The sequence below is a fragment of the Balaenoptera acutorostrata genome, chromosome 4 (genome assembly GCF_949987535.1).
Source record: "Balaenoptera acutorostrata chromosome 4, mBalAcu1.1, whole genome shotgun sequence".
Taxonomy (NCBI): domain Eukaryota; kingdom Metazoa; phylum Chordata; class Mammalia; order Artiodactyla; family Balaenopteridae; genus Balaenoptera; species Balaenoptera acutorostrata.
The window spans coordinates 82,025,384-82,052,693 of record NC_080067.1 but is presented as its reverse complement, the minus strand read 5'-3'; the positions used below and the strand labels follow the sequence as shown (position 1 = coordinate 82,052,693).

The following is a 27,310-nucleotide window of genomic DNA, read 5'->3' as shown; positions in this document are numbered from 1 at the left end:
CTTCTGTCCTTGTCTGTTGATGATATCACAGTGCTAATACTCAACTTCAGACATAATACCCTCTGGGCTATGACTGAACTCCTGTTCTACAGTTTTCAATCAAGAGAACTTCCAAAATTATTTATATTGACAGTATAATTTCCAACACAAAGGTTCACCAAACACACAATGTTACATCTTATCAAGAGTGTCATCAGGGGCTTCCCTGGTGGCGCAGTGGTTAAGAATCCGCCTGCCAATGTAGGGGACATGGGTTCGAGCCCTGGTCCAGGAAGATCCCACATGCCGCGGAGCAACTAAGCCCATGCGCCACAACTACTGAACCTGCGCTCTAGAGCCCGTGAGCCACAACTACTGAGCCTGCATGCCACAACTATTGAAGCCCGCGTGCCTAGAGCACATGCTCTGCAACAAGAGAAGCCACCGCAATGAGAAGACCGCACACTGCAGAGAAGAGTAGCCCCCGCTCGCAGCAGCTAGAGAAAGACCGCGCAGCTATGAAGACCCAGCGCAGCCAAAAATAAATAAATAAAAAATAATAAATTTATTAAAAAAAAAAAAAAAGAGTATCATCAGTTCTAGTCCCTCTACCTCTAATTTCTATCCCAACAAAGTGGGGTAACCATACTCTGGAGTTAGCTGAGAACCACCTATATCCAATATGCCTCTTCCACAATCTAATCTTGAGCACAACACAGAAAAACAGGTAATACTTCTTTCAGTACAAACTGTACCATGTGATTAAAGAAAACCACAACTGTTCTTTGCAGTCTTGTAAAAGACATGTCCCAATTGGGTTTTTAAATTCTCATTTCCAAAAAGAAAAACACTGCATAAATAAAAGCACTATGAATCTTGGTCTGAGGGCTGCGACCTTTAAGAAATCTTATCCCAGAAAAAGACAAATACTGTTTGATCTCACTTGCATGTGAAATCTAGGAAAAAAAAAACAAAAACAAAAAACCAAACGCATAGATACAGAGAACAGACTGGTGGTTGCCAAAAGCAAGGGGTGGAGGTGCGGGGAACGGGTGAAGGTTGTCAAAAGGTACAAACTTCTAGTTATAACATAAACAAGTCCTGGGGATGTAATGCAGAGCATGGCGACTACAGTTAATAATACTGGATTGCATATTTAAAGTTGCTAAGAGAGCAGACCTTAAAAGTCCTTACCACAAGAAAAAAAATTATAACTATATGAGGTGATGGACATTAACTAAACGTATTTTGGTGATCATTTAACAATATATACATATACCAAAGCCTTATGTTGTACACCTGAAACTAATACAATGCTATATGTCAATTATACCTTAATTTAAAAAAATATGTCCCCAACATGTGTTCAAAGGGCTATCACTTGTCCCCTTCCCTCCCCGCAAAAGAAATCTTGTTCCTGCATTATCAGCAAACAACCCACTTTAAAGAAGTTGGGGCATGGAAACCCATTTGGGAGGACAGAGGCCTGACTTTCTCACAGAAATGAATCCCTCACGTGGAATTTTAGTTTACTATTTCTGGAGGCTATTTTTGCCAAGTTGCATTGTCACAACCATGGACAAGAAGCAACTCCAGCCCATACTAAGAGCAGGTGGCCCTGAAGCACTCACTTACACAGAAATTACAATTTAGGAAAAATAAGGATATGGAAGAGTTACACTTATATAAATCTAAATATGGAACATTACATTAGGGACAATAAAACTTTTAACATTCTATGACATTATTATTGTTAATAATAAGAACTACCATCTCATTGGGCAATTTTCAACATTGCCGTATCTTAGACATTAAGCTAAGTGTTTCTCATGTGTGTCCTCTCGTGTTTTCACAACAACCCTAGAGGTAGGTATTATTATCCTCCTTTTATTGAGGAAGAAATGAAGGCACACAAAAGTTGAGTTACATCCTGAAAGTAACAGCTAGTAACTAACCCAGGTCTGACTGAGGTCTAGACTTCTCATCAACAATATGTAAACTAAAGACATCTCAAGGCTCTAAAACAAGTTTCTAAAAGACCAAGCTATTACAGTGGAAAGTTTCAGAAAGCCACAGGAAAATAAACCATCATTCCAAAAGTAAACTTAAGTCGTATGAGTAAAAATAATAAAGGATCGGGCTTCCCTGGTGGCGCAGTGGTTGAGAATCTGCCTGCCAATGCAGCGGACACGGGTTCGAGCCCTGGTCTGGGAAGATCCCACATGCCGCAGAGCAACTAGGCCCGTGAGCCACAACTGCTGAGCCTGCGCGTCTGGAGCCCGTGCTCCGCAACAAGAGAGGCCGCGATAGTGAGAGGCCCACGCACCGCGATGAAGAGTGGCCCCCACTTGCCGCAACTAGAGAAAGCCCTCGCACAGAAACGAAGACCCAACACAGCCATAAATAAATAAATAAATAAATAAATAAAATTTAAATAAATAAATGAATAAATAAAGGATTGCCTTTAGGCTAATGCTAGAAACAGCCTATTTATTAGTATTCTTATTGATTTAAGGAACTGAAAACATTTTGAAACAAGTTTCAGAAAATTTCACCAGAATTTAGTAAGATTATGATCAAATGTTCACTGAGCTCCCACTAGGAGCCATGAACTGTTAGGTGCTGGCATACAGAAATCAATAGGAAACAGTTCTCATTCTTGGAAAAATTCAGTGATCTTGGTGGGAGATATAGGTATAGTGACAGACCATAATACATTGTGGAAAGTGTGATAACAGAGTGAGTTGCAGGGTATTACAGAAAAGTGAGGAATGGTATGTAATCTAGCCAGAGGGTGGTAGGAGAGTTTACTGGGGGAAGCTGCCAGCTGCAGGGGATGGGCTACCACTCCGGCAGAGCACGAAGCCTGGGCACCGACCAGAGGCAGGAAGTAGTGCAGTAGTATGGGGGGCCGGGGGGACACAAGAAGGTCAGGGTTGCTGAAGCATAGAGTGGGAGGCAGGGAATGGACATAGGTAAGGCTAGGGAGGTGGGCAGGGTCCAAAGCATGAAGATGTTTAAACCAGCGAAGGGTTTTAAGCATGGAAGTGACATGCTCAGAATCATCCTTTAACTGAACCCCTCGAGGACTGTGAGCATGGATTTGGAGCCACACAGCCACAGGTTCAACTTCTAGCTCTAGGGCTTATTAGCTAAGTGAACTTTGGCAAGACATAAAACCTTCTAAGCCTCAGTCTTGTCAACAGTAAAATGGGAAGTAAGTAGATTATGAATGTAAAGCACTGAAACATAGTAAATGCTCTTATTATAATGATCGCTCTTATTATTACTAATATTAATATTATAAACCTACAAGTTCAGGGAGTGTGATATGGGAGTCCAGATGAGACATACTCAGGCCCTGAACAGGGCTGGAAAAAACAGGACAATCTGAGAACTATTTAGGAAACAGAACTGAGAAAACCTGATGACCACCTGGCTATGGGAATATGGGGAAAGGAGAGGAGACATCATGGATGAGCCCTAGGTCTAGAATCGGTAACTGAATGGATAGTGGTTGGAAGCTGGTAGAGCACCTGACAAGAAGAAGGAGGCTAAACAAGTGTGAGAGTGAGAGTCATGCTGAGGAGGAGGAGGTGTACATCCAGGAGTGGACATCCAAGAGCTCACGGGGTGAGTCTGGAGTCTGGGGTGCAGGTGTGGCTTGGAGTTAAAGAATTGAGTGGCATAAGTACCTCAACCCACGAGAAGGGAAGAGATCACCCAGAGGGCCTGTTCAGGCAGAAGAGCAGTACGCTAGGCCAGATACTGGGAACACCCACAATTAAGGGGCAAGGGGAGAAAGAAAAGCCCCCAAAGAAAGAAAAGAACCACAGAGGACCAGAAAAGCCAGGAGGGCTCAGTATGATGTAAGATAAAAGAACAGGATGTCACAGAAGGGGTCATCAGTGGTACCCAACGTAGTTGAGAAGTTCAGTGAATTCCAAACATTAAATTCCTCAGAATTTAACAGAAACTCGTGCTGATTTTAGACCAGAGGGCAATTTTAGTAGGACAAGGGGGACAAAAGCACAACTGCTGGGTTAAGGTATAAATGGGAGCGCGGAAGTGGAAAGAGTATACCAGAAATCTGGTAAAAGGGATGAAGAGGACTTACGTAGTAATAAGGGAGGAAGGTAGGGTCAAAGGTTAGGTTAAAAATTATTTTTAGGATGGAGCATTCTGAGCATTTTGTGAGCTGAGAAGGAAAAGGCGGATGACAAAGGGTGATGATGCAAGAGAGAGAATCACTGATGGAACAAGGTTCTTGAGAAAATAAGAAGGAATTTTAAAGTATCTCCTGTGTGTCAGGCACCACACCAAGACCTAGGGACACCTGTCAACAAACCATCAGAGCAGAGTGTGACACAGATGCTAGTCCTCGGAGCAGATCCTGCCAGAGGCGCTCAGAGGGGCGCCCATCTGAGTGTGGCTTTCCTGAGCCTAAGCCTGTGCCTGTTCACCTCTCTGTTCCCACTACCCACCAGTCTCTGGCCCTACCTGGTAGGCATTCAATCATGTTCTTGGTATGAATGAATAAATATACTTGTCAGAAACTTTATTTCCAGGGGTAGAAATTTTATAGAGGCATGAGAATATATTCTAAGACAGATAAAAGGAATTTGCGTATTAAAATACAAGGCAATATTAATTAAAATAATAATACACACACTTGGAAGACATGCATCTAAGAGCTTTGTATGGAGGCAGCTGAAGGTTAAGAGACAGGGGGAGACAGGGGGCACAGGGTTCAGTCATATGGAGAAGGCCTGAACTGGTTCCAGAACTCTCTCTGGCTGAATATATCCCCCAATCTACAAATTTAAGCACTTAAGAAGGGACAAGTTTTTCACCTCAAAACTCTAGATAAAGGATTAAAAAGAAAATGTATGTAAGATTATTCACTAGCTGAAACCCATTCACCTAAAATAAAGTCAGTCAGGTGGGCTCTGGCTCAGACTGGCCAGGGAGGCTGTGCCGTTTACTGGCTACGGGACCAGGTCCCTTAACCTTCTCTGGGAAAGCAGACCACATGATAAGTGAGTCTCCAAGCGCCTTTCAAATCTCTTGCTTAAAGGTGCTAAAGCAGCTTCCTAACCTTCTGAATCACGCTCCTCTGAGAATCTATGAAAGCTATGAATTCTACCCACCTTCCCAAGCAAACACAGACACCTCCATACAAAGTTTTGCAAATCATTTGAGAAATCCCTGATTGTAGACCTCCTCCCAGTGAGAAAATAGCCAAGGTGCAATTCTTTATAAGGAAGATGTTTGTCTTCCTTAAAAGTAATAGAGCCCAGGCATCATAGTGATCCCTTTAAGGCCCATGGTGGAGAGTTTGCTGTGTGTCCACCTGAACCATAAGTCTCCTCATCTCTGAATTCCCCAGTGCCCCGAATATAGTAAGTACCCACTTAATTTATCCATTATGTTGATCAGGGCCATAATGGTTTGAATGCATAGTTCTGGAGTTTTCAGACTTTTGGTGCTTCTCAGTGAGTAGCAACTTCAAATCCTCCCTTGGAGAGACAAGTCCACATGCACAGCACCCGCTATGGGTTTACTCCACAGGGTCTATCAATTTTCCAAAATTGATTTCTGCTTAGAGGAGTCTAGCCGCCCCAGACTAGAAGTTATGCCTTAGTTCCAGAGCAGAATTTGATGACCCTCCGCAACCCCCAAAAAGAAATCACATTGTATCTGCTTTTAGTAGAAATCTCTCACATTTGTATAACTCTTTGTACTTGTACTTTCCAATCCCTCTCACATACATTAAATATTCATCTGAGAGGTAGGCAATATACGCAGTACTCCATTTTAAAAAATAAGGAAAGAGAGTATAACATTTAAGTAATCAGAGAGGGCTTTCAACAGAGCCCAGCACTCCAAGTCACATTTTTATAAATATGCTAGTGTTTCTCTATTTACCCTTGTACTGAGAAGGTAGGAGAGGCCTCTGTAGATTGACAGAGAAAAAGAGCCATGGCGTTTAATAAAGTGTTCAGTGATAACATCTAAATAGTACCCATGATTTTAGAAACCAAAAGCCTAAGCAATTTTATACATAATGATTAAATAGGTTAGTTTTTTCAATGTTCAGTAAGAATCTAATCAACCTATCATTCATGACTTAAAAAAAAGAAAGCAGAATCCACTCTACATAAGTTGGGGGGGAATTCCATACTCACCTATTGCACAATGTAAAATCTAGAGAGAAAAAGGGGGGAAAAGAGAATTAGTAAAGATCAATAATATTATAGTTTTATTTCATACAAACTAGCCTTTCAGAAGAATAGAGCAGTGTCTGCCAGCAGTATTGAATTCGAAAAATGAACATTCAATTTTTAAACTTGGCTACAGACTATTTAACAAAATGTAAATTCTTGTTCAGTTTTTTGTTTGTTCATTTTTAGTTTGTGTATCTATGGAAGATTTCCTAAGGAATAAATCTTACCCAGTAGTTTAGCAAATGTCAAGGACCTCTTCCATAATACATAAACTGGTAAGAGCAGCCAGTGTACAACAACGCCCATGTCCCATTTGTACAGAACAGAACTATCACAGACTATGGAACACAGGATCAGAAGAGCCTTTTCTTACCCGGCAGGCCCTTCAATGCAGACATTTATTCTACAAAGCTCTACCCTTGGACCCCATCTTATCTCATTCTGTGATCTCATAGGGGTATTCCCAGTCTAATCTCTAACCCCAGATCTCTTTGAACTCCAGGCCCACATTCCTTTGGACATCTCCATCTAGGTGTACCAGCAGCAACTCAAAGATGGCATGCTTCAGCAGGAAGCTCACCCTTCCTTTCCTTCATACCTACCATGCCTCTTGATCACCAAGCCCCCCACTCTCAGATTCAACTGCTCTTTCCTTTCCTTCACTCCCAAGTCAAACAGGTTTCCAAGTCCTGCCAATGCTTTTGGCATGTCTTCTCCAGTTTTTTATTTCCAGTGCATGGGTGAGACTGCTATCTCCTCTCCATCTCAATGGCCATCTAACCAGCCAATTAGGTTCTTCCAAATCCCCTTCCAATTCATCCTGTATCTGGCACTGCTTTAACCTGGGTGGTGGTAGTAAAGAAGTAATTTGAAGCCATCCACAAGGTTGATTTAATGACCAAAGCTTTTCTGGATGATAAGACCTAAGAACTGTTGCAGTGCATTTTGGAATTTACATTTCTCGAGCCGTCATTGTGTTGTTTGAAACTAACAATAACCCTGGCAGATGGGCAGGACAGATATCTCTACTTGCAGATGAGAAAACGAAGGCTTAGAAACACTGCTCAGCTTCACCAAGGTAGTAAGTGATGTACAGGATCAAGAACCTAGATTTTATTTCCACTCTACTGCTTTTTCTATCATTTCACTGTACATCAGTTATACCTGCAAAAGCTATAACTTGACAAGACTTAGCTCTATCTAAAACATGCCTAGGGACTTCCCTGGTAGCTCAGTGGTTAAGAATCCGCCTGCCAACGCAGGGGACATGGGTGCCAGCCCTGGTCCGGGAAGATCCCACATGCCGCGGAGCATCTAAGCCCGTGAGCCACAGCTACTGAGCCTACACTCTAGAGCCCGCATGCCACAATTACTGAGTCCGTGTGCCACAACTACTGAAGCCTGTGCGCCTAGAGCCTGTGCTCCACAACAAGAGAAGCCACCACAATGAGAAGCCCGCGCACCGCAACGAAGAGAAAAGCCCACATGCAGCAATGAGGACCCAATGCAGCCAAAAATAAATTAAAAAATTTTTAAAAATTTAATTAAAAAAAAAAAAGAATCCGCCTGCCAATGCAGGGGACACGGCTTCGATCCCTGATCCAGAAAGATCCCACATGCTACAGAGCAACTAAGCCCATGTGCCACATCTACTGAGCCTGTGCTCTAGAGCCTGCGAGCCACAACTACTGAGCCTGCGTGCCACAACTACTGAAGCCCGTGTGCCTAGAGCCCGTGCTCCGCAACAAGAGAAGCCACTGCAGTGAGAAACCCGCTCGATGCAACTAGAGAAAGCCCGTGTGCAGCAACAAAGACCCAACAACCAAAAATAAACAAAAAACAAAAAAACCCCAAAAAAACCCATGCCTAATAAGACTCTGTGCTCAAGTCTATGATTTCACTAATTTTTTCTGAAGGGAGGAGGATGGGGGTGGCTTGGATTAAAAAAAAATCAAGCTACACAAATATGTCGATAACTGATAAAAGAACAAAAGAATTACTAGACTGCAAATCTTATATTTTTCAAAAGAAAACACTGCTAAGAATCTCAAATGTGTGACTATAACAAGATAAGCCAAACCTCCTGCTGCAAAGTTGAGGAAAACTAAGATACGTGCTGATTAAAATGAAATGGAGGGCTTCCCTGGTGGTGCAGTGGTTGAGAATCTGCCTGCCAATGCAGGGGACACGGGTTCGAGCCCTGGTCTGGGAAGATCCCACATGCCGCGGAGCAACTGGGCCCGTGAGCCACAACTGCTGAGCCTGCGTGTCTGGAGCCTGTGCCCCGCAGCGGGAGGGGCCGCGATGGTGAAAGGCCCGCGCACCGCGATGAAGAGCGGCCCCCGCACCGCGATGAAGAGTGGCCCCCACTTGCCTCAACTAGAGAAAGCCCTCACACGAAAACTAAGAGACCCAACACAGTCATAAATAAAATAAATAAATAAAGTATTAAAAAAAAAAAAAACTAATCTTTAAAAAAAAAAAAAATGAAATGGAACGAAAGACGAGTGATGAGCATCCTTTGAGACAAGACAGATGATAGTGCCTAGATAGAAACCCTATTCTATTCATGTATGTGGCAAGACATCCAGGCTGCTGATTTACAACAGGACACTGCAGGAAAGGATGGATAACCTTAAGGCCTATCATGTCTTTTCTGTGTGATAGAACAGATCTTAGTCCTATGAGACCCAATCTCCCCTTTTTTTTTTTTTTTTTAAATGTCATTTGATGGGCCCATCTTTTATTTTATTTTATTTTATTTATTTATTTATGGCTGTGTTGGGTCTTCGTTTCTGTGCGAGGGCTTTCTTTAGTTGCGGCAAGTGGGGGCCACTCTTCATTGCCGTGCGTGGGCCTCTCACTATCACGGCCTCTCGTTGCGGAGCACAGGCTCCAGACGCGCAGGCTCAGCAATTGTGGCTCACGGGCCCAGCTGCTCCGCGGCATGTGGGATCTTCCCAGACCAGGGCTCGAACCTGTGTCCCCTGCATTGGCAGGCAGATTCTCAACCACTGCGCCACCAGGGAAGCCCCCAATCTCCCCTTTTTAATCACATATTTTATAATGCCTCCTTTACTAAATATAAAATTCAGAGATGATATAACTTACCTGCACAAAAATTAAAACAAATAAACAGTGTCCTAACCAATATGTAAAGAAGAAATAAAAAGATAGTAGTTTATTTAAAAAAATATGTATTTCCACAGATAAATGCTTGGGGACACAATGAAATAATGAAGCAGTCAGATACAGGTATCAACTTATGATGAATAAGTTTGGATTTAAAAATAAGAATATCAGAAAGTACTTTGGACAAGAATAGGAAAATAAAAGAACAGAGGTACAGACCAACCCTAGAATAAAAACAGTATTAAGATAATAATGGACATAGGGAAGTAATCTTAACTGAAGTTAAAAACAACATGTCAAGTAAATAACAAAGTAGAGAAAATGAGGAAGTACAACATTATCACAAATGAAACTAGGTCTTATTTATTTGTAAGTGTGGTGTCAAAATAATCCCCTAGATTATGTCATGGGATAGGGTAGGAAGAAAGTATCACAGAAAACATCCTTCTGCTTTGAAATCCCACTGAGACATACAGTCTGTGCCTGGTCTGTAAAAAGAACTTGGAAACAATATTCTTTGAATGGTGCGACAAGGAAAAGAAGATGGATTAGACAAAAAAACAGTAATGCAAGATGTGATAAAGTAGTTGTGTAACTGTGGATAGTTTTAGGATAAAACTGAACAACTGTAGTGATTCAAAAAAAGGCAGTATAAAATATTATTAAAATAGTTATATTAAAGAAATCGAGGGGGCTTCCCTGGTGGGGCAGTGGTTAAGAATCCGCCTGCCAATGCAGGGGACACGGGTGCCAGCCCTGGTCCGGGAAGATCCCACATGTCGCAGAGCAACTAAGCCCGTGCGCCACAACTACTGAGCGTACACTCTAGAGCCTGTGAGCCACAACTACTGAAGCCTGTGCACCTAGAGCCTGTGCTCCACAACAAGAGAAGCCACCACAATGAGAAGCCTGCACACCGCAACAAAAAGAAAAGCCCACGCGCAGCAATGAAGACCCAGTGCAGCCAAAAATAAATAAAAAATTAAAAAAATTTAATTAAAAGAAAAAGAATCCACCTGCCAATGCAGGGGACGCAGGTTCGATCCCTGGTCCAGGAAGATCCCACATGCTGCGGAGTGACTAAGCCCATGGGCCACAACTACTGAGCCCACATGCCACAACTACTGAAGCTCACGCACCTAGAGCCCATGCTCCCCAACAGGAGAAGCCACTGCAATGAGAAGCCCATGCACCGCAACGAAGAGTAGCCCCCACTCACCGCAACTAGAGAAAGCCCGCACGCAGCAACGAAGACCCAATGCAGCCAAAGATAAATAAATAAAATAAATAAATTTATTTAAAAAAAAAAAAAGAAACTGAATGAGATCCCTGCATTTCACGAGTCTCCATTAACTTAAAGTCTGAACAGGAATCTCAATCTGTTCCATATTTTCAATCAATTTCATTGCTTTTGCAGTTATAACACTGTTGCACTGAAATCCTTTTCAACTAAATATGCAAGCTGGAAATGCTATAATGTCTACAGAACAGAATGTGCAGAGTGAACAAATTACTCAATTATTCTGAGATGATACCTTTATTTCACTTAAGCTCCCTATTCATACCAACTGTGCTAGGCAGAATCCTAAAGATGATTCCGTAAGATTCTTGTACCTTGGTTATCCAATCAAACACTAAACAAGGTACCACAGGGCGGGAATTTTGCAAATGTAATTAAAGTCCGAAGTCAATTGATTTTAAGGCACAGAGATTATGTGGGTAGGCCTGATCCAATCAGGCCAGCCTTTTAAAAGCAGAGAGTTTTCTCCAGCTGGTGGCAGAAGAGGAACTCAAAGATATTCAAGGAACAAAAGATATTCAATATGCCATTTCTCACTTAGAAGATGGGAGGAGGCCATGTGCAGGGACTGGAGAGCAGCCTCTAGGAGCTAGGAGTGACCTCCAGCTGACAGCTAGTAAGGAAATGGGACCTCAGACCTACAACCGCAGGTTAAGTAGATTCTGTCAACAAGCTGAATAAGCTTAGAAGCAGACCCTTCCCCAGAGCCCCCAGATAGAAGCCAACCCAACTGACACCTTGATTTCAGTCTTGTGAGACCCTGAGCAGAGAACCCAGCCAAGCCCAGTTTCTGACTTATAGAACTGTGAGCTAATAAGTGAGTGTGGTTTTAAGCCGCTAAGTTTGTGGTATTTTGTCACGCAGCAAGAGAAAACTAAGACAACGACCTTCTTCTAACTTAATAAGCTTTTTGTTTAATTTCTCGTGAAGATTTTTTAGTATGAATATGTACTACAAAACTATCAATTTATATTTGGAGAGGGATCAGCCCATGGTATATACAAAAGTCAGGGGGAACACAGACCTCCACTGAGTTGGACTGTCTCAGACAGTGTAGGACATCTACTTATAGAACCCCCATTCATTGTGGCAATCAAAATACCCTCACAATTTTCTAAATCGCACTCTAGAGGGGTCACACTGCTCTTGCTGAGATCTACTGAGAATCACTGAACTAAAATAAGCACACCTCATTAGAAAAAAATTCAGAAGACTTGCCATATTCAAAATCTCCCTTGAAAATATGTCATAGTGCTAATGATCCAATGTCAGCTGCTAGGAGTGTTCACACGGTTGAATGCTCCCCAATGTGTCTGCCATCAGTGTCTGTGTTCCCTGGGTGAGCCGCCCCTCCCCAGCCTCTCCAGGAGACTCCCCAAGGCCAGCAGGAGACTGGGGCATGAATGGAACTGGTAGAACTTGTACACAGGCAGCCAGGCTCCAGAGCTGGTGCTCTTAATCACTACATATATTATTGATTTTGAGATCTGTGCCTTACAAACCATAAATATTCAGAACTTTGAGCAGTACATTTGCTTCTCTCCTGTGTCTGGAATGAGAGATAACCAGGAAGTACAGATTTAGACTCATTCATGAGCAGTTTCTAATGGTTTAGCTGGATGGTCAGGGACTTGGAAGGAACAGGATTGGAAGACAGTGACAAGGAAAGTTGGCGAAGAAGTATGAGGATGGATCTCTTAGAATGGGCATAGACATTGAAAATATTCGTCTCATGTGAATGCTCACCAAACGGCATCTACTGTAAAGGAGACTCTTAATGATGGTGGACAAAATGATGGACACTATTAACGTCAATCAGACTCTTCCCAGCCATCCCAGTGTTTCCTCAATAGACCCATGAACCAATTGGCCATGTTAACAAGAATGGAGGCTACGCATGGGCTCAACAACATGAACTTCCTCTTAGCAAGGCAGACCTGGTTAATCCTACTGCTGAGCACCTAATCTGCCAATAGCAGAGATCAGAATTAAGTGCCCTATAAAGCATCATTTCCCAGGCGGACAGCACATAACCTGATGGTAGGTCGATTACACTGGATTTCTTCCACCAAGGAGGGAGCAGATATTTGCCCTCACTGGAATAAACACATATTCTAGACATGGATTTGCCTTCCTTGCCCACAGTGCCTCTGCCAGCGTCGCCATCTATGAACTCACAGGGTGCCTGATCCGCCATCATAGCGTGCTACACAGTATTGTGTCTGATCAAAGAACTCACTTCACAGCAAAAGAAATGCATACATCAATGGGCTCAGGCCCACTGAATCATTTGCTCTTAACCACATATGCCATCACCCAGAAATGCCTGGCTTAGTTGAAAGGTAGAACCGAAGACTCAGTTATGATGCCAATTGGGAGACAGCACCTTGAAAGACTAGGGTTCTGCCTTACAGGATGCAGTTTATACTTTGAATCACAGATGCTGGATTCCTCATCACCGGATTACACAGGTCCAAGAATCAAGGGGAGGAAGTAGGAGTGGCTACTCTCACTATTATACCTATTAACCCACCTAAAGAATTTCTGCTTTCCATCCTGGCAACTTTGAGCTCTACTTGTTTGGAGAGCTTAGTCTCCACAAGGTTACTGGTTGCACCAGGTGACAACAATGGTTCTACTGAATTGGAAGATTAAACTGCCATTTGGCCATTTTGGGCTCCTTATTTATGCTACTGAACCAATAGGCAAAGAAAGGGGGTTTATCTATGGATGGAGTGGTCAATCCTGATTGCCAAGGGGATATTATGTTGCCATACACAATCGAGGCAAAGCAGACTATGTATGGAAGCCAGGGGGTTCTGAGGCACCTCTTAGCATTTCCAGTAGTAAACGTTAATGGAAAACTACAGCAACCAAAAAGAGGCAGAATGACTAAGGACTCAGACCCCTTGGGAATGAAGGTTTGGGTGACTGCTGTGGGTAAGGGAAATATGGAATGGGTAGTAGAAGAAGGAAGCCACAGGTATCAACTATAACCTCATGAACAATTACAGAAACAAAAACCGCAAAAAAAAAAAAAAAAAAAGCAGTAAACATCTCTCTCCTCTTGAACCCTTTCCATTTCCACCCAGTGGTGATAAGCTCATTTTAGTTTCAAAATTCAACCTCAATGTTGAATGTCATCTTTCACAATAGGTTACTTGGAAACATCTTTTTTGTAAAAGTTTCTAAGATTTGCACTAAGGAAATTAATTTTGTAAGTTACCGACAAGTTTGTTCAGTTTCATTTTTTAAAAAGACTTCCATTTTTTAAAGAATAGTTTTAGGTTCACAGCAAAACTGAGAGGAAGGTACAGAGCTCTCCCATTTACCCCCTGCCCCCCACTCAAGCACAGCCTCCCCACTATCAAAATCCCCAACCAGCGTGGTATGTTTGTTACAACTGATGAACCTGTACTGACACATCACTGTCACTCGAACTCCGTAGCTGAGGGTTCAGTGTTGCTGGGTTATACCTTCTATGGGCTTGGACAAATGTATAATGACATGTACCCACCATTTACAGTATCATACAGAGTAGTTTCACTGCCCTAAAAATCCTCTGTGCTGTGTTTATTCACCCTTCAGTTTCATTTTTAATCCAAGGTAAAATAACAATAACAAAGTCCAAAAAAGAGTAGCAAGTCTGAAGAGGAATAGGAACCCAAGCAGCTTTAGTTCATGGATTTAACATCATTCAGCTATAGTTAAGTCCTAATTTCTGTCTTTCAATTCAAAATTCCATATTCTTGAAGAAAAGTCTGACCAGCCCAGTTTGGGCCAGGTGTGCACCCCTGGATCAGCGAGCTATGGCCTGAGAGGCAGAGTCAGGGGTAGAGATGCAGCTGGTATGGGTCTAGTGGTAGAACTGCGAAAATTTCCAGAGAGAATAAAACCCCCTGAGCTGGGCAGCTCCACAAAGCATGTCTACTACACTCATGTTATGGAGAGGTCCAGAACTAATTTGGGTTATGTTTACCAGTATTTGGTTAGTTTTGAAAATTATATGTATTTATGATTTCATCTTTTTTTCTTAAAACTTACCTATAAAATAACACGTAGCCTTGAAAGACAGACATCAATATGTTAACAGCAGTTATCATTAGCTTATGACTGAAATGTTTTTTCTTCTTTATGTTTCTCTGGGTTTTGCTACAATGAATATATAGCACTTATGATTACAGATGATTATGATTAGAGGCAAACACCTTTCCCCTCTCCTCTGGCTTCATGAGAAGCCTTTTCTTCCAAATATTCCTGGTCTCTCTCCACCCATTAATCACTTTTCTTGAGAAAGGACGGATGGCGCATCTGAGCAGTACATTTGGCAAGAATGGGGCGTGCGTACCTCAGCTCCACCCTAGGGTTTCCACAGAGAACCCTGAGCTCTCTGGTTTCCGCCATGCTGCCCTGGCCCCTGCTGTCTGGGGAAGGCAGAGTCTAATCTGGAGTTCAGTTAGCAAACCTGCTTGACTTGCACACTAACACACAGCCTCCCGCTAGGCCTTTATCACTAATACAGGTGATTTTTAGGGTCCTTATACAATTTGAGTTATTTCCCAATGTTCAGAACATAAGCAAGAAAAAGAGGGTATTTAGTGCGCTCTCTCAAAGGTTTCAATCCAAACATGTTTTCAAAATCCTTTTACATCCATTTTTGAAGGAGGAAATAGGTGAAATTTCCTTAATCACCGTTACTTTTTCTGTCACTTAATCTGAACTTTTTTGCTGTATTTGGCTCTATAATTTATTAATTCACTATCTGCTTTATTTTCATATTCTGATTGTGAAATGTTGAAGCCCCACAGCACTTAGAACTGGAAAAAAAATGTTAAGGTCATCTAATCCAGAATATTCATTACAGAGAGGTTGAGACCAAGTGGCAAAACCAAGTCTTAGTACCCAAATTTCTTGTCTCCAGTGTTCTTTTACATATACTGTGACACTTCACAAGTACAATTCTATTTTTACTTCTTTAGCCATTTCTGCCAGCTTTTCTATGATAATCATTCAGCCATTAATAAATTCCACCAACATATGTCTACCATGTTCCTTCTGGATGACAAATTGTAAATGTGGCAAGTTTCTCTTTGGCTTCTGCTCTGAAATCAACTTTATCTTAAGAGGATGGTCCTGTTTTTCTTGTATGCTTGGTCGTGGAAAGCTGGTTTGTCCTTTAGTAAGGTTACATCAGTCTTTTATAGGCAACAGATTGTTGAATTTTGCTTTTTAAACGAGTAACCACCACCCTACCTTTTTATTTTGATAAAATTAATGAGTCTACTTGCAAAGACATTAGAAACAATGCATTTGTGTGTATCAATCATCCTATAAGTTTATTGTTACTGCTACTGTCTTTTTCTTTTTTTAATTTAACAGATGTAAAATTCTGTACTTCACTTTAAATCAAAAGATAACCTATCTAAGCTGCCTATTTTCTTCTTTTTTCAGAGAACTTTTTTTTTAAAATAAATTTATTTATTTATTTTATTTTTGGCTGCGTTGGGTCTTTGCTGTGTGTGAGCTTTCTTTAGTTGCAGTGAGCGGAGGCTACTCTTCATTGCGGCGCGTGGGCTCCTCATTGCCGTGGCTTCTCTTGTTGTGGAGCACCTGCTACAGGCGCGTGGACTTCAGTAGTTGTGGCATGCGGGCTCAGCGGCTGTGGCTCGTGGGCTCCAGAGTGCAGGCTCAGCAGCTGTGGCCCATGGGCTCAGTTGCTCCGCAGCATGTGGGATCTTCCCAGACCAGGGCTTGAACCCGTGTCCCCTGCCTTAGCAGGTGGATTCTTAACCACTGTGCCACCAGGGAAGCCCTCAAAGAACTTTTAAATCTTATTTTCCTAATTCATTTTTGTTTTCTATTATACTTTATTACATAGTTATTACATATATTACATCTTTCCTTTTTAATTTAAAGATTCATAAAGTGATATGTAAATGCACACTAAAGTATATAGAATAAAAAGCAGAAATTCCCTTGTATTCCCCCCAAATACCACATCCCTCCTCAGAGGTAAGCAGTAGTAACAGCTTGATATGCACCCTTCCATACCTTTTCCAATATCTGCAACTTGCTTTTTTTTCTTTTGATTTTCCTAACCTGAAAACATCACCATATTTTAATAATTATTCTCATTATTTTTGTCTTATGAATTAAAAAGTTTATAAACTCCTTTGTGACCTAAAATTTACATCACAAGGTTTGTCTTCCTTTGCTTTCCCTCCTTCCCACTTCGTTCTACCCTGGGAGAATCTGAAATATTTTATGAAATTACATGTGGACACCTTGCAATCTGTATGACGGTCTAAAGCTATGCTGTCAATGCAGTAGTCACTAGCCACATGTGCCTATTTAAATTTCAGTTAAAAGTAAATAAAACTCAAGATTTTCAGTCTCACCTGCCCCATGGGCTCAACAGCGGCTAGTATATCAGACAGCAGAGATTTGGAATATTATCGTTGCAGAAAGTTCTTCTGCACAGTGCTAGTCTAAAGAATTGGTTAATTTTATTGGACTTCCCTGGCGGCACAGTGGTTAACAATCTGCCTGCCAAGGTCGGGGACACGGGTTCGAGCCCTAGTCCAGGAAGATCCCACATGCTGCAGAGCAACTAGGCCCGTGAGCCACAACTACTGAAGCCTGCACGCCTAGAGCCCATGCTCCACAAGAGAAGCCACCGCAATGAGACGCCCGTGCATCGCAACAAAGAGTAGCCCCCGCTCGCCGCAACTAGAGAAAGACTGCATGCAGCAATGAAGACCCAACGCAGCCAAAAATAAATAAATAAAAAATATATAAATTTATTTTTAAAAAAAGCATTGGTTAATTTTATTTATTTATATATCAGTTAAAAACCCTTTGATAAGGTTCTTTCAAAGTTCTATTATTTTGGTAGGTGTTTTCAAAATGTCTCCATCTGTAGGAAATTGCATGGTCTGTTATTCAGGAACCTAATGCTGTCTCCTAGCTTCATATGAATCTTTTTATTTTTCAAAGTCTACCGTCCCAAGTTGTTTTACTATTACATTTTTAAGATCTCTTCTCTGCTAGAAATCACTTATCTTTCTTTTAAGTTTAAAAATTTAACAAATAGGTGCCCAGGAAGGGAAGGGATTTTTTTCTTGAAAAACAGTGCCTATGTACAACTCCATATACTCTCAATAACCACACTGAGAGGGGCTTTCCGTTCTGAATAGTTTTCTAGAATTTTTCCTGATTGTTTTTGAGTTATACTTTCCAACCTTTTCTACTTCTGGTAGCCATACTTTTTGACAGGTTGTATACCCTCAATCTGTTTTCTAGATACCTTGGTTCTACTATACTATTCATCTGTTAAGTTTCACTACTTTCCTGTATATTTTGTTTTTCTGTTGTATTGATAATCATTCATGCACTAGCTAGTCCACCAACACATAATATCTCTGATATGCCTGGCACTACGTATTTTGTAATGTTCTTTTTGACATTCAAATGGTACACTCTGAACAGTCCCAATGGTTTCTGCTCTGTAATTTGTTTTATCTGAGACTATAACTAGGAACTCCTGCCTTTCTTGAATCTTCAGTATCACCTATTTCTCTGCACTGTGGCCTGCTTCCTGCCCTGAACTGCCACCATTGACATTTTTAGTTCTCTTTAAAAAAAAATTTCAGCACACTCTTTTCTATAGCCATTACCTATCTTCTCTGAACACTGTATCAATTTGCTTCTATTTGCTTGAGTTGTTAAGCAGTGAGGCCTGTGTGGGTGGACTCCTGTTTCCCACAGTCTCCCTCTTCCCTTCTAATGCTGTGACACTTATTAATTATACCCAAGTTCTATTCCCCTCTGGTTTTCACACTGTTTCTGAAGCTGGTTTGTCTGGGTTTGCTGTCATTCCTGTTTGTGTCAGATAGCTCCACTATGACTTGCTCTGCTAGCTTTTCAGAAGTCTCTTTTAGAGGTCTGGTTTCTCAAAACAAGTCCTCAGAATAAAGTTAGTCTAAAATGTGCATATAGCTTGTGTTTCAGAAGTTCCTTTTTAAAATTACTGAGAAATTAGCATGTTTCCACAAGGAAGAAAAATATTACAGATGATGGTCATGTCCCCAGATGAGTTCAGAAAAGCAAAGTTAATATATAATGTGCCTAAAGTATTAGTAATATCATAGAACCCAACCACCTAGTATCTCTGTGGGAAAAAATCATCCAGTAGTTGAGGCAAAAAGACAAAAACTGGTAGGGAGACAAGATGGGAGCCCTCTTCCTAAGGACACTACAAATTCTTAAGATTTTGCTATATTTTAGAGAAATATCCAAAATCAGTTTCCTATTATCTCATTAAAGGATCTGAGGAGAGTTGTGACGTGAGGCATGAAGAATTAGACCAGAATACAGAGATGGGGCTTAGAAAACAACAAAAGCTATCTTCTCTCCTTCACTGCTTCTCCAGAACCAGTTCTGCCATTTCAGACCCAGTCCTAAATCAACTCTAGGAAAAGATAACAAATGATACTTTTTTTCTTTATTTTATTGTATTTTTTCGGTAGATAAGAGGGTTCCAAGCATTAGAAGGAGATGGAAGAGAATAAGAAGGAAAGGAGGTGCCTGTGGTCCATTAGATATTCCAAGATGGACAGTGGCAGGTAAATGATACTGAATATATGTACTGATGTACATGTGTTGAAGATGGTCTGTATTAGTTTCAACAATTAATGTCTCTGCAGAGCAGGTCCTTAACCTATTTGAATCCTCACTGTCAATCACAGAGGCACATCCAATTATGAGTATTTGAAAATGTCTTTGCTGTAATTACATTCTTATGTTAACTAAATATATTTAGAAATCCAAATTCTCTTAGAAATAATTTTAAACGCCATAATGTAGGATCTTTAATTTCTAAACTTTAACTCAGTTCTTAACAAAGCTGGAAAGACAATCTGTCCTTATCCATGAACATCATGGACCCGAAAAAAACAATAAAGTAAAAAGAAAATTTATCCGGCTCATTATAGATCAACGGCATTTAAAAAAAATTGAGATATAATTCACATATCACAAAATTCACTTATTTAAAGTGTACATTCAGTGATTTTTAGTTATGTTCCCAAGGTTGTGCAACCATACCACCATCTAATTCAAGAATATTTTCATCACCTTAAAAAGAAATCCTGTACCCATTAGCAGTCCCTCCCCATTCTCTCCTCCCCACAGCCCCTGGCAACCATTAATCTACTTTCTGTCTCTATGAATTTGCCTATTCTGGACATTTCGTATAAAGGGAATCAAACAACACATGGCTTTTTGTTTCTGGCTTCTTTCACAAAGCATGTTTTCAAGATTCATCCATGTTATAACAAGTACCAGTAATTCACTCATTTTATGGTATGGAGATATATTTATCTATGAATGGCATTTTAAAAATATACTTTTGCTACCTATGTTAATTAGCTCTCAGATTCAACTCAAGACACATCGTAGTTATTCACACACTGATCCCTTGGCCCACCAAGTTATCAGTATTTTACTTTCTATCAATTTATAAATCATCTCATACCTTATCATCTTCACTGTATTGCGTCTCATTACTTTGGTAAATACTTCTTGGACTTAATGCCTAGCAACACTTTTCTATAAATTGTCCCTTCCCTCCAGCTTCTATATGGTTAATGTGACCCTGCTCTTGTCTACAGGTGATTGGTCCAGGAATAAGCACCTGATTCAAGCTGGACATATTAGGCCCTTCGCTAGGAATATGGAAATGGAAATAATATTGTTTTCAATTAGCTGCTCTCGATTGCAGAAACTACAATCTCAGGAGTTTTCTGTTACCATTGTCTGCCACACAGACTAAGAAACCAAAAAAAACCCCAGTCTGCAAGAAGAGAAGAATCAGAGAAAAAGAGAGAGAGACAATAGTAGAGATAAGAGACAGAGCAAGACCTCCTGGGTTCCCTGTGGTGCTCCAGTCCCAGATTTCAGGCCATTCCTAAGGCCCAGCTGCATCCCCACCCTTGGATTACATGGGACATACTATACACTTACAATAAATTCCCCTTACAGTTTAAGTCAGTTAAGGCAGTTTCTATAATCTCCAGCCAAGAGTCCTAACATAATCATCTACCCAGTAAGATTTTAATGTCTTTACTAGCAAGGGCTCAACCTCCATGGCACCCATTACAGTGACTCAAACACATACTTATTTAACTATCACCTGTGGAATATTTTGAAAAACTATCTATAAAAATTACTCAAGACATTCTTGGATACGTATGTGGAAAAAAATTAGAATTTCTGTCTACTTTATTAAAAAGCTATATTATTGGGACTTCCCTGGTGGTCCAGTGGCTAAGCCTCCGTGCTCCCAACGTAGGGGGCCCGGGATCAATCCCTGGTCAGGGAACTAGATCCCGCATGCTGCAACTAAAGGTCCCACATGCTGCAACTAAAGGTCCTGCATGCCACAACTAAAGGTCCTGCATTCTGCAACAACAGAAAGATTCTGCATGCCACAATGAAGATCCCACACACGGCAATGGAGATCCCGCCTGCCGCAACTAAGACCTGGCGCAGCCAAAGAAATAAATAAATTTTTTTTAAAAAGCTATATTATTGTATCACAAACTCAATATATCTTTGCACCCATTTTGCAAAAAATCATTTAATTTCCTCAGAAAGTATTTCTGTATTACACTACTACACGCCCATTTACACTTGCTTAGTAAATGTTTTATATTTTTAAAAAGCAAAGTGTTATATTTTCCTAAGAAGATTTGAAGTTTCTTGAGAACAAGTAATCTCTATTTCCTCTTAAAGCAAATTGCCACAGAACCTACTAAAGAATAATCATACAGATTATTACTCAGAATATTCATACAGAGATATAAGTGAGTAGCTGACCTCCCTGGACTCATTTTTTCCTCCTATAAACAGGGTTTATTGTCAAGCACTAATAATTCTCATAAGGACGACTTATCTGTAATTAAACAACACTAAGCACATTATTGTACTATGTAGGTTGGGTAGGCAATAAAACATTCCTTAATGTACGGCTCAGGAGATGCAGCTCTAGCAAGCCTGCTCTCTTGTCCCAGGTTGAGGGGTCTACTGCCATCACTGCCATCTACAAAGCTAATTCCCTGCACATCCCAGGGAGTCTTCATTCATTTTGCAGAGTTCTTTTCCCAAAATCAAATCCAGGATTTGTCACCTAATTGGTTCTTAGTGGGGATAACAGAGATAAAACCAGAACTCCAAAATATTTTCTTAAATCCCTATTAAAAATTTTATAGGGATAAATGGGCTAATCCCTCCAAGTCTAAGATTTGGCTCCTGAGTAGATTTTGTTTGTTTGTTTGTTTTTTTTTTTCTTTTTTTTAAATCATCACCTTTTTTGACCAGGATTCTTTATTTATTTATTTATTTATTTATGGCTGTGTTGGGTCTTCGCTTCTGTGCGAGGGCTTTCTCTAGTTGCGGGAAGTGGGGGCCACTCTTCATCGCGGTGCACGGGCCTCTCACTATCGCGGCCTCTCTTGTGGCGGAGCACAGGCTCCAGACGCACAGGCTCAGTAGTTGTGGCTCACGGGCCTAGCTGCTCCGCGGCATGTGGGATCTTCCCAGACCAGGGCTCGAACCCGTGTCCCCTGCATTGGCAGGCAGATTCTCAACCACTGTGCCACCAGGGAAGCCCCTGAGTAGATTTTGCATCACACTATTTAATGTCACAACCTTCCCTAAGATATCCTTAAATTTTAAAAATTATACCTCTAATATTACCAAGTCTTACAGAGACCGAATCCCCTTTAAATTAGTAAATTATTGAAGTATTCCAGTTGGATACAACTTCTTACTATATCAAGCACTCAGGCAGTTTCTGATGGTCTTGACTCCAAACTTGGTTCTCTGTAGCTTGAGAACTATGCTGGCCAAAGCTCTGACAGACAAGTGATACTTATTTACTACTGCCCCTTTCCCCCCAAAATTTAAGCCTCTAAGTTTACAATATGGCCCACACAAGGATCTGCTAGTTTCCTCAAACTCAAACTGTTAGGGCAGAAAGGAACTTTACAAATCTACTTCAAACTAATTATTTTACAAATGAGAAAATGAGGTAGACAAGAGATAAATGACTCACCCAAATTCACAAAGTAAGTTGGTAAAACCAGCAGGCTTAGAATAAGGGCGCTCAGACTCCAGTTGTAAGTTCATTTCATCATACCATCTAACTTAAACATATAAGTATGGACAGTATTGAAATCTCTCTGCTTTCTGGGAAAAAAAACCCCCAAACCTACAACTTTCTGCTTTCAAAAATGAGGGTGAGGGCTTCCCTGGTGGCGCAGTGGTTAAGAATCCGCCTGCCAATGCAGGGGACACGGGTTCAAGCCCTGGTCCCGGGAGATCCCACATGCCGCGGAGCAACTAAGCTCTTGTGCCACAACTACAGAGCCTGCGCTCTAGAGTCTGCGAGCCACAACTACTGAGCCTACGTGCTGCAACTACTGAAGCCCGTGCACCCTAGAGCCCATGCTCCGCAACAAGAGAAGCCACCGTAATGAGAAGGCCACGCACCACAACGAAGAGTAGCCCCCTGCCTGCGCGCAGTAACGAAGACCCAACACAGCCAAAAATAAGTAAATAAAATAAACTAATTAAAAACAAAAAAAATGAGGGTGAGAGGTTGAGGTAACATCTCATTTCATGGAGATAAATGGTCTTTTCTTAAACAGCCTTCCAAATGCCATGATGGGCTTGGCCTAGAGGCTAAGTAAAATTAAACTGAATACCAGATCTTCTCTGCAACCTGAAAAATCTTCACCATAATGAACTATGGCAGCTATGGTGTGTGCCCAAAGCTACCTCATTCCCCCTTTTCCATTAACAAAGTCTACAGTCCCTTGGCCAGAAGAATGGGCATGTGTCCTAGATCTGACTAATCAAGTATTTCACATCACTGGCAAGAGTGATTGGTCTAGGTAAGACCAACCAGAATCCTTCCCTAATGCTGAGAAAAATAAGCTCTCTCCCACCAGGTGTAGAAGGCAATCTGCAGTAGGAGACCTTAAGACTAATATTCAAAGAGAAATAGAGAGAAGCAGAGATGAGAGATGGAAAGAGAGTCCGGCAACATCAAATCCTTGGTTCTCATTCCCAAGATGGTTCCTTTGATTTTGTAAGTTAACCCTATTATCTTTATCAACTACAGAAGCCAATAAATTTCCTTTTGCTTAAAATAATTTGAATTGCAAGTCAAAAATCCTATCATATACTTACCCCAGAAGACAGGACTGGATATATATATTACCCTTAATACAGGGAAATTAATAAACTATTGTTTAAAAAGTTTTTTGGAGGCTTTTAAACAGGCTCTACTATTTCTTATATCTATCACTCCTGACATCCTACCCTCACCAACTTCACTGTTCCCATGATATGCCTGGTCCCTGTAAGTATCTGAGTTTGCTAACACTTCCCTAGGATGTCCCTAGAATTTTTTAAAATCCTAATATAAGCTTGTTTCATTTGATTGCCAATAAAAGTTGAATGTAAAATATATTCCAGGTAATACAAGTTAAATGAGATCTTATTTATGTAGAATGTCAAAAAGATAAACCAGGTATCAACATTATACATAGCGTTCTGTGAGGCAAGTTTTCAACATTTAAAGCAAATCCAACAGAAACATGGCTACTTCAATATAATTTAGTAGCTTGTTTTTAATTTTAAAACAATAGAAATCAACAACAAATCTCAGGACCCACCTCCAATAAGGCTCCAGTCTGGAAGAATTTCAAAGGCTTTTCAATGGAATAATAAAGGCTATGATAGCTACCCTTAGCCAGGTATGCTCTGACCAGACCAACAGCTATAACGAGCCACCTAAGAAAAAGAGCAATCAGAAGAAAAAAGTCAGTAGGATTATAATAGAAAGATGTGGCAATCATAGATATTACTAAAGGTGACCTCAAGATCTGTGTCCTAGGTTTATCGATTATCGCTCTCAAATGCCAAGCTGTTATGTAATGCACAGAAATGTTGCACCTCCAGCAGCACCCTACGAAGAGTGCTTTTTGCAAAAGCACAGTGGCACCTCACCCATCTGGAGCTCGGCTTTTTGGCAACCTTGCCTGTTGAGAACAGGCCAAAAGGAGGGAAATAAGCTAAATTAGTCCTTGAGCAGCTAAATTAGGTGCCAGGAAGTCCAAGACAAGAGAAAAAAACTATTAAAGGAAAATTTTAAATGCCCTGTGCAGTTAAAGGGTCTGTAATAACAACAAGGGTGGAGAGATGTTTTAAACTATTTATAGAAGTATCTCATTGAACATACCCCTACCTTAAAATCTATTCTTTTAAAAGACTGCAAATGACATATGAATAAATGGCTTGTTTTTTAAAAAGAATAAAAGGTTTTTAAGCTGAGATTCCCAAAATCAATTTAGTAAAGAAAGCCAGATCAATACAAAACACAAAACAGGGAAGCACTTAGGCATATGGCTCTGAACACATTTCTGTTCTACTGTCCTCCAAAATAAATTTCTCAGGCCTTGTAGTTTTTTATTTGTTAAGTTCCATAATGAAATGAGGTATATCATTATTAAAGTGTGTCTCCTTGAAGGTGCTAACAGATTTATTTATGTGTAAAATCTTAACTAGGCAATGGGGTATGTGGTCTATGTTATTTCTAGAAACTATCATACAAATACATCGAACAAGAGTTTGTAAAAAAAAAAAAAAAAAGAAATGAATTCCTTAATGGTGTAACTGGTTCCGCATTAGTAGCCTAGAAAAAAAGCTTACTTTACTCTCATATCCCCAACTTTTCTTCTGGTTTAAGATACCACTCCTTACCCTCCACCCCATTCTTTGTGTTCATGGTTCAGGAATAAAGGCTTCTTTTCGTCTTCCCCAATGTATCTTAAAATCCCTCTTCAGTACAATGCTCTCATCAAAGCCCTTGCTAAGATGACAAGAATTTTTATACATAAATATAAATACACACACATATGCACTTCTGAATATTCTTTTAAAATCATTCTGTGACCATTTATGTGATAAAGAAAACGTGCATCTGTAATATGGCTTCTAAACCCAGAACTACTACTAACAAGTTCTGTGACCTCAAGTCAAGCAAGTCACAACTTCTCTGAGCCTAGGTTTCAATACTGGCTATTTCTAATACTAGCCATAAAGCCTATGATCCTCTCAAGATGTGTTTTGCGTGTGTGTGTGTGTGAAAAAAGCAAGGTGCTGAAATGCTAAGCATTAGCATTCGTATTTTTAAAATACCCATGTACACATATTTGCTTGTATCAGTATCTGAAACATAAACAAAATTATCTGCCTTCCAGGGAGGAAATCTGGGTGGAAGGGAAGGTACGAGGGAAGATTTTCACTGTATGCCCTTGCATACATTTTCAATTTTGCACCTGGCCAATGTATTATCTATTTTAAAAATAAATAAAACTGGATGTTCATTATACAGTTCTTTCAACTTTTCTATATGTTTGAAAATTTTCATAATAAAATGTTAAGAATTTTATTTTTTACAAATTTATAAAATTTAAAAATATATAAGTCTGATCCTGTGATCCTCGTCATCAAAAATCATGGGGTCAGAGAATTAGAGGAACCTTGGAGATCACCTAGCTCAACTCTTTAGTTTTTACAGATGAAAAAACGGAGGTCTAGAGAAATAAAATGATTTATTCAAAGTCACACACTTAGTGTCATAACTAGAACTAAAAACGAGCTGCGACAAGGGATGGAGTGAAATAAAGGAGAAACAAGAGGGGGTAAAATCTGTTTCCAGGGTCTATTCCGCTTCTCCCCAGTAACTCTGCCTTCCATCTCTAGTGTCTTCCCCACCTCAATCCATCCTACAAAGTCTAAACTCACCTAAAGCACAGGACTGCTTACGTCACTGGGCAAAAACTTTGAACGCTGTTCCACTACCTTTCCCATTAAAGCTCATCCTGGATTTTGAAAACAGCCGCCGAAATAAATGGTCAACTCTGCAGACACAGTTCCCTCCACTCTCTTTGGGGGGAACAGCTCGGCATTCGTGACTTGCCGCCTGGGCTCTCAGCGCTGCAGGATCGCCCGGCACAACGTCCCCCAGACATGGACGTGTGGGCAGCCCATACGTCCTCCCAAGGCCCTCCGGACCAGTGCCTGGGCAGCCTTCCCCGAGCCCCCTTGGAGCCCTGGAACTCCAGCTTGGGGCACACCCGGTGCCTGGGAACTTGCTCGGCCCCCGGCAAGCACCCAGGCGGATTCAGCCTCGACTGCCCTCGGAGCCCAGGTGCCGTGGCCCGGACTCCCGCCACCGGGGCTGCGCTGCGCGCGGCGGGCCGAGCCGGGCCGCTCCTCCTGCCGCAGAGCCCCCTCCCCGGCCAGGCTCTCTCCCCTCCTTCCCGAGCCCCAGCCTCACCCCGCGGTCATCACCACATTGTAGATGACCAGGTAGGCCGTGGCCAGAGGCCCCGGGCCCTTTCTCTTTCGCGAGCCGCTGGCTTCGCCGGCCCCGGCCCGGGCCCCGCCGCCCCCATTCCCTTTCGTCGCTGCCGTCGCCGCGGCTGCCGCCATGTCAAACGCCGAGAGCACGCTCTCCTCGCGCGAGCACCTCCGCCCAGACTGGCCACTGCGAGCGGGGTGGAGGGAAGGACAAGGGAGAGGCGGGGCCGAGGCCGCG

At 41.4% G+C, this 27,310-nt stretch overlaps 1 protein-coding gene across 2 annotated transcripts in view; it reads right to left on the bottom strand.

Moving 5' to 3' along the window:
* The window catches only part of HACD2 (3-hydroxyacyl-CoA dehydratase 2), an 89,537-nt gene extending 62,280 nt beyond the window's left edge, over positions 1 to 27,257 (bottom strand). For both annotated transcript variants that reach the window (XR_450453.3, XM_007175637.2), the window contains exons 1-3: positions 27,050 to 27,257; positions 24,381 to 24,498; positions 6,168 to 6,186 (exon numbers count right to left, since the gene is read on the bottom strand). Coding sequence is in view for 1 of the 2 variants with exons in the window: in XM_007175637.2 (XP_007175699.1) it covers positions 6,168 to 6,186; positions 24,381 to 24,498; positions 27,050 to 27,204 (292 nt within the window). In the remaining variant the exon portion in view is untranslated. The remainder of the gene's footprint in view (positions 1 to 6,167; positions 6,187 to 24,380; positions 24,499 to 27,049) is intronic.
* Positions 27,258 to 27,310: the final 53 nt, after the last annotated feature.